Raw genomic sequence first — 7,027 nt, forward strand, 5'->3', positions numbered from 1 at the left:
TTTTTTTTTTTTTTTTTTTTTTTGCAATTTGTTCTCCTTTGGCTTAGGTATGTGCTCAGTGATCTGGACATTTCTTCTTGGTTATGTATGCTTATTTCCACGTGTAGAGCCTTTTCTTGATTCAAAAATTATTTATGAGACTGTAATTGATACACAAACTGTCCATAGATTTTGTTTGTTTTATAATCTTTTTAGTATACATTTTTTAAATTACGGCATGATTTCTCGTTGCCTTTATGTAGCTATTCTTTCCTTCTGCAACTTGTACTCCATAGTTTGTACAATACTTTTATACCTATTTGGCATCAAGGTTTCTAATTGCTTATGATTGTAAATTGGAAGGAATCAAAATTAAAAGGATGTGGGCAAGATGGAAATCTTTGATTGCTCAAATCTTCAATGTCATTTTTCTATCATCAATTTTATTTTCTTTATTGTATGTTACATATGTAAATGTGCTTAAATTGTTCTTCTGTTGTATTTCTAGTCTATTCGGGGTTGATATTGTACTATTTAGGTTGATCATTTGAGTTCACATTGAGTAGAGTTTTGTATTTCTGAAAATTTCTTGTTTTATGCATTCTATTAAACTAAGGCTTTGTTTTATTTGTTATTCAACAAATTTCACTAGTGAGAATTTGATGGCTGCTGCAAACCATATTGAAGAATTATATGTAGCATCCGATCCCAAAATCAAGGCATTCTTTGAGTCAGCTCCTCCACTTCAGGATGCTGCTGATATCAAGGCCAGGTTGAATGAATTTATTCAAAGGAATTATTCAACTTCAGGCAAGCCTACTTTTACTCAGTTTTGATAGCCTGGCTGATGCATGGACACCATTTTCACTTGCATTTTGATCTCTGTTTTAGGAGTTGGAAAAGCAAATAGGATAGTGTGTGTTACTTCTGGTGGTACTACTGTACCATTAGAGAAGCGGTGCGTTCGATACATTGATAATTTCAGCTCAGGTCACAGAGGAGCTGCTTCTACAGAGTATAGTACATGATATTGCCATATTTATTTCACTAGAAACACTTGAGTATACAGCTCTATATTGACATTTACATGTAAAATGAAACTGCAGATACTTTTTGAAGTCTGGTTATTCTGTCATATTTCTCTACCGGAGGTGTGAATGTTACTGCTGTAATTCATATCTCTTCATTCATTTAGTTATAATTTTGACTGTAACATATCATATTGATCTGCGTTAGCACACTGAATACTATTTGAACTCTATGCAGGGGTACCTGCCAACCATTTTGTAGAGATCTTCCAGAAAATGCATTGCTTGAGTGCTTAACATATAACAACGGGTCAAACCTTCAAGGTTTGTAATTCTAGAACTTTTATTTCATGATTTAAATCTACATTGATTCATATACTTCAACTGACTTTCACACATTTTACAGCATTTGAAGGACTCCGATAGTATGATCCAGACCTTAACTTACTGCATAGCATATCTCTGTCACTATTTTTAAAAAGAAAAGCTGAGAAGTGTTTTAGATGGATGACTAAATTGTACATTTGTACATTCAACAGATGTTTTTCTTGATATGAATAATCCTTCTTTAATTGCATTTTTTTTTTGAAAGTCTTTCATTGCATTTATTTCTACAAAGATGCAATTTTTCTAGTAGATATTCATTTTCCCCAGATTTACTTGTCAAAGTATTGGGGAAGGTAGCTTTGATCTAAATGTGGTTGACCACTTGACCATGTATCTTAATAGTACTTTATTGTAAAGAAATTAAATTATTTTTCCCAGAAGACAAAACTGACTCTTGTTCTGTGTTTCAGTGGATCAGAAATCTGCTGATGTGGTGAAAAGAGCAATTACTGAACATCAGGCTGTAAGAATAATCTTTAATTGCTCCTACTGTTACATATTATGTAGTATCATGTTTCAAACTTTCAATACATACAAATTGATTGTTGCAGGCAGTGGCTGGTGGCTCTCTTCTGAAACTCCCTTTCACAACAATTTTTGAGTATCTACAGGTTGGAATAGAATAGCAGAGAGTGAATCTTAATTTAACAGAAGACTTCCAAGAACTTTCTTTCTGTAATTATTTAAGAATATTAATTTTCATAATCTCATATAGCATGGCTTCTGTGATATTTCAGTACACACATAAGATTATTAAATTCTATTTGTATCATGGGCAGATGCTGCAGCTGATTGCTTTATTGCTCAGAAGAGTTGGTCCAAGTGCTATGTTTTATCTTGCTGCTGCAGTTTCTGACTTTTACGTTCCCTGGGAAAGCATGGTACTGACTTGTTATGTTGAAATGATCTTTAAGTCTATCTCTCAATTGATTGCTGTATTCATCATTGGAAAAGTGCAGAATAAGTTGTGCCTGTGTCTATCTAAATTGGGCTTAACTCAGCTATACTATGTAGTGCAAGGATCGGGTGTTATGAGGGTAGTAAAATATGGGAAAGTAAACCCACTCTATCTAAATTGGGCTTAACTCAGCTATACTATGTAGTGCAAGGATCGGGGGAGAAGTAAACCTACTTTTTTGTGGATACGAAGTGTCAAAATGGGAATTTTACTCCTCTTTAGAAGTTACTTGATTACAATGTTTCACAGATTACATCAACTCTGTATCATGCCTGAAGGAGAAGAGAGTATGGGTGGGGGCTTCTTACTCTTCAAAATAAGTGAATCAGCTCTTTTCAGTAAAATAACTCTGGAAAAGGCATACCTCATTTGAATTATCAATGGGGCTAGATGAATTGCATAAGCTGCATAATAAGGTTTTCTTGTTACCTTACGCATTCATTCTCTCCTTTACTCATCCACCCAAATGTTGGCGTAGATATAACCTGCATAAAGGCTCTCCTTTTAAATTAGGCATTCCAGTTCTATCTATCCTCATCGAAATCTCATTCCTTTTCTTTCTTTGACCGATGTTCTTCAGCTCTTTGTTAACTATTATTTGTGTTTTACAGACAATGCATAAGATCCAGTCTGGATCTGGTCCTTTGGACATGCAGCTTGCTCAAGTACCAAAGATGCTTTCAGTGGTCAGAACTGAGTGGGCACCATTGGCTTTCTGCATATCTTTTAAGGTCAGTATCTTTTCTTGAGCAATAATGCCAACTTAGTTAATCAATATTTTAAAGCATATTATTTAAATTTTCTCTGTGATTTTTGGAATAATACTTAATGTGTAATTTCTTAATATATAATTCAAATTTTCTTAAGTGAAACTGAAAAGTATTAGAGCTCGAGTCAAAATATAATCACATTGTGAGCCATTGCTCATTATATTAGTCTAGTATGAGTCAGTCAAAGCACACTGAATTGTATTGGAAATGGCCATCTGTAACATTTGTAAATTCATTTTATCTTTAAATATGTGGATTTTCATCATTTCATGTACTCATGGTATTATGAAGTGAAGCTGAAAAATAAATCGCAGATCTTTAGTGACTTTCTCTCATTTCCCACATGACAGCTTGAAACTGACAAAGATATCCTGTTGGAGAAGGCGGATATGGCTCTTAAGAAGTACGGAATGCATATGGTGGTAGCTAATGAGCTCTTAACTCGTAAGGAGGAAGTCATAGTTGTGTTACAGAATGATAAGATAAGTGTTAGAAGAGAGAAATCCGAGGCTGGGGCTGATGTAGAGAATCCTCTGATCAAGCTCATTGTGGAAAGACATTCGGAGTATATTACAGCTTCTTCAGCATAATTGCCACGATTTGCGACAGGTAGTGTTTTTCATCAACTAGTGTGGGTTCAGAACTTGGGAACATTTCGTTTTGTTACCAGTCCTTTATTCCTAAAGAAAACTGCAGAACCACCACCCCATACACCAAAAGAATAAGAATAAAAGGAAGGCTGCAGTAGTAGATTATTTGCATTGCATAAAATAATTTCACATTTGTAAGGGACACTTCCATTCTGCGGAAGGGACTGATAGATGAATCAAGTCTATTCTGTCACTTCAATTATTTCTTGTTTATTTTATTTTATTATCTTTATATTATATATAATATATTACTCCCATCTTTTTTCATTTTCTTTTACCTAACTATTTAATGATCAAATATTTTTCTTCGCTTATTTTTTTAATACATGATACAGAGTATTATTTTTTTTACCAAACACTTCTTCACAAACAACTAATAGTATCAAACCAGCCAACATAATTTGATAACAGCTAATTGCTAACCGCTAACTTCTAACAACTAATTGTCAAACAAGGTCATTATAGGGTTTGAAACAATGACCTAAGTAGTGACACAGGAAGTTTGACCATAACAAATGAGTTTAGAATTAATGAAAGTGATAAATGTATCTTTATCAAAGACATGATAGATGGTTATGTCATTATATAGGTTTATGTTTATAAGTGGATGATATACTCATTCTTGGAAGTAATAATCTGATAATTAATTCTAAAAAAAAAAAAAAGTTAAGTTCTAAATTTGACACCAAGGACATGAGTTTAGTTGAATTAATTTTTAGGATTAAAATTATAACAAGACTATTGGATGGTCTTGTGTTGATGCAATCTCATTATATAATGGTAGAAATGTAGAATCCTTGGAAAATTTCATAAGGATGACAACTAATTGGCTAGGACTATGTCTATCCAAAAATCAATGAGAGTGTAATTCTCAAGTATAATATATACGCTATGGTTATTTGAAATTTGATATATCTAATGAGTTGTACTAGGTCAGATATTACCTACATAGTTAATTAGTAAACTGAGTAGATATAATAGTAAGCTTAGTCATGACCACTAGAAGGCAATAGTGAATATAATGTGATACTTTAGTTGTACCCTCAGGTTGTACTATACAAGATATTAAGCTATACTAAAAGGTTATAGTGACGCTAATGGGCTATCGGGCATTAAGAACTCTAACTCCATGAGTGCCTATGTGTTTACGTTAGGCGATGTAGTCATATTATGGAAATTCTTGAAACAAAATGTGATAGCTTGATACATGATGGAATCTAAGTTGATAGCTTTAAACAAGTTTAATCAAAAGACCGAATGACTATGCCATTTTAAAGAAAATATTTCAACTAGGGAAAAACACATGTCTCTAAGTTGTATATATTGCAATAGCAAATCGGCAATTGGAATGGTACAGAGTAATATATACATGGTAAGCCTAGACATATATGGTGTAGATATAATATACTTATATACTATTAAACAACTCTCAATGGGTATTATTTATTTTGACAACGTAAAACCAAAGAATAATATAGTGGATCTACATCTACTAACCAAAGGGTTAAATAGAGAGTTAGTTGAGAAGTTGTTATGAGGAATTAGACTAAAGCCCTTGGATTAAAGTTATATTGTTGATTCCCAATCTAGTTGGCACTTAGATTCAAAAGGGTCATCTAAATTATAAAATTAAATGTGGTCACCGTAGGGCTCTTGAACTTTTATCCACTCCAAGCTAGTTGAAAGTGAGGCCCATATATTGCGAGGTTAGCATATATTGATGTTTAAGTATTAGTTGACATGAGTAGAGTGTATATGCAAAATACTCTTTGAAAGAATATCTATGAGAGAAAGAAGTGTGACCGATTCAAAATAGAATTATATGAACTCAATTTTTTTTTTTTTTTAAATTCTACAGAACCAAACAAGGCATTTTATGGCCAAAATGGGGCTGGCTGGATAGTTCTGGTAAGATAGGACACTTCAAAGACATCACGTCTATTGGACACCAATAAAGTAAAATATCTTAATAAAAAGAAGTTCAAAGATTGACACTTAGGGTCCATTTGAAAAATAGGAAAATGACTTCCAAAAAATATTTTCTTAAAAATGAGTCATTTTCTGGAAAATATTTTCCTTTCCAGTGTTTGGTTGCGTTATGGAAAATTGTCTTGGTGTGTTTGGTTCATTTTGGTCGAGAGCATGCAAAACGACCATTTTGGCCATTCCGGTAAAATGACTTACGGAAAAAATTCCGTAAGTCATTTTCTGGAAAAATGAACTGATTTTCCTTGGTCAACAGGAAACATTTTCCATTGACTGCACTTTCCAGACGTTGCCATGCACCGAAAATTTGGAAAACATTTTTCGGAAGTCATTTTTCGGATTACCAAATGCACCCTTATGTAGGATTGTCCCTTCAATCCTATTGTGTGACTTTTATTTCATTTTTAGTCATTAAGAGCTGCTCATGCTTAAAAGGAGAACTTCAAGACCTTGCCTCATAAGGCTGTCCCCAATAGCAATGGCAAATTATACGGGGCACATAGCAATGTGCACCACTACGTACGTAAACGACATCGTTTTGAGCATTGTAATGTTTCCCGTTTCGGCTGATCTCTGTATTTATGTTAATATTCTATTCCAGGCAATCATTCTGTGTATTCTAGGCAATCGTTCTGTGTATTCTAGGCAACGACCGTTCTGTGTATTCATGTTAGTAACACATGCTGTGATGTGTTTGTGCATTCAATTCGAATGTTTAGGAGGATGAGTTCTGTGTATTTTGTGTCAATATTCTGTGTATTCATGTTATTAACACAGGTTGTGATGTGTTTGTGCATTCGAATGTTAGGAGGATAAGTTCTGTGTATTTTGTGTCAATATTCTATGTATTCTGGGCAAACATTCTGTGTATTCTAGGCAAACGTTCTGTGTATTCTAGATAATGATTATGTGTATTATAGATAATGAATTCACTGGAGTCATTCGCGTCCGCGTCCACTAACATCTGTGTATTTTGTGTCAATATTCTAGGCAAACATTCTGTGTATTATAGGCAAACGTTCTTTGTATTCTAGATAATGATTATGTGTATTATAGATAATGAATTTCCTGGAGTTATTCGCGTCCGCGTCCACTAATATCGAAACGACGTCGTTTACGTACGTGGTGCACATTGCTATGTGCACCGTGGTGCAGGGTATAACAATTGAATAGCAATATTATCACCTTTTTTAAGAAAGAATTCGCCACCTTGGAAAAAAGAGAGGGAAGAGAGAGACAAAGTGAGACCCTCCCGCAAATGAAGAGATT

The 7,027-nt window shown here is 33.8% G+C and overlaps 1 protein-coding gene across 2 annotated transcripts in view; it reads left to right on the forward strand.

Moving 5' to 3' along the window:
* Positions 1-3,974, forward strand: part of LOC116018721 (phosphopantothenate--cysteine ligase 2-like) — a 6,179-nt gene extending 2,205 nt beyond the window's left edge. For both annotated transcript variants that reach the window (XM_031258688.1, XM_031258687.1), the window contains exons 2-10: positions 632-789; positions 871-994; positions 1,086-1,130; positions 1,246-1,331; positions 1,805-1,857; positions 1,946-2,005; positions 2,174-2,275; positions 2,964-3,083; positions 3,473-3,974. In XM_031258688.1, coding sequence (XP_031114548.1) covers positions 642-789; positions 871-994; positions 1,086-1,130; positions 1,246-1,331; positions 1,805-1,857; positions 1,946-2,005; positions 2,174-2,275; positions 2,964-3,083; positions 3,473-3,712 — 978 coding nt within the window. In that variant the 5' untranslated portion in view covers positions 632-641 and the 3' untranslated portion in view covers positions 3,713-3,974. The remainder of the gene's footprint in view (positions 1-631; positions 790-870; positions 995-1,085; positions 1,131-1,245; positions 1,332-1,804; positions 1,858-1,945; positions 2,006-2,173; positions 2,276-2,963; positions 3,084-3,472) is intronic.
* Positions 3,975-7,027: the final 3,053 nt, after the last annotated feature.

This window comes from Ipomoea triloba, chromosome 5 (assembly GCF_003576645.1).
Source record: "Ipomoea triloba cultivar NCNSP0323 chromosome 5, ASM357664v1".
NCBI lineage: Eukaryota > Viridiplantae > Streptophyta > Magnoliopsida > Solanales > Convolvulaceae > Ipomoea > Ipomoea triloba.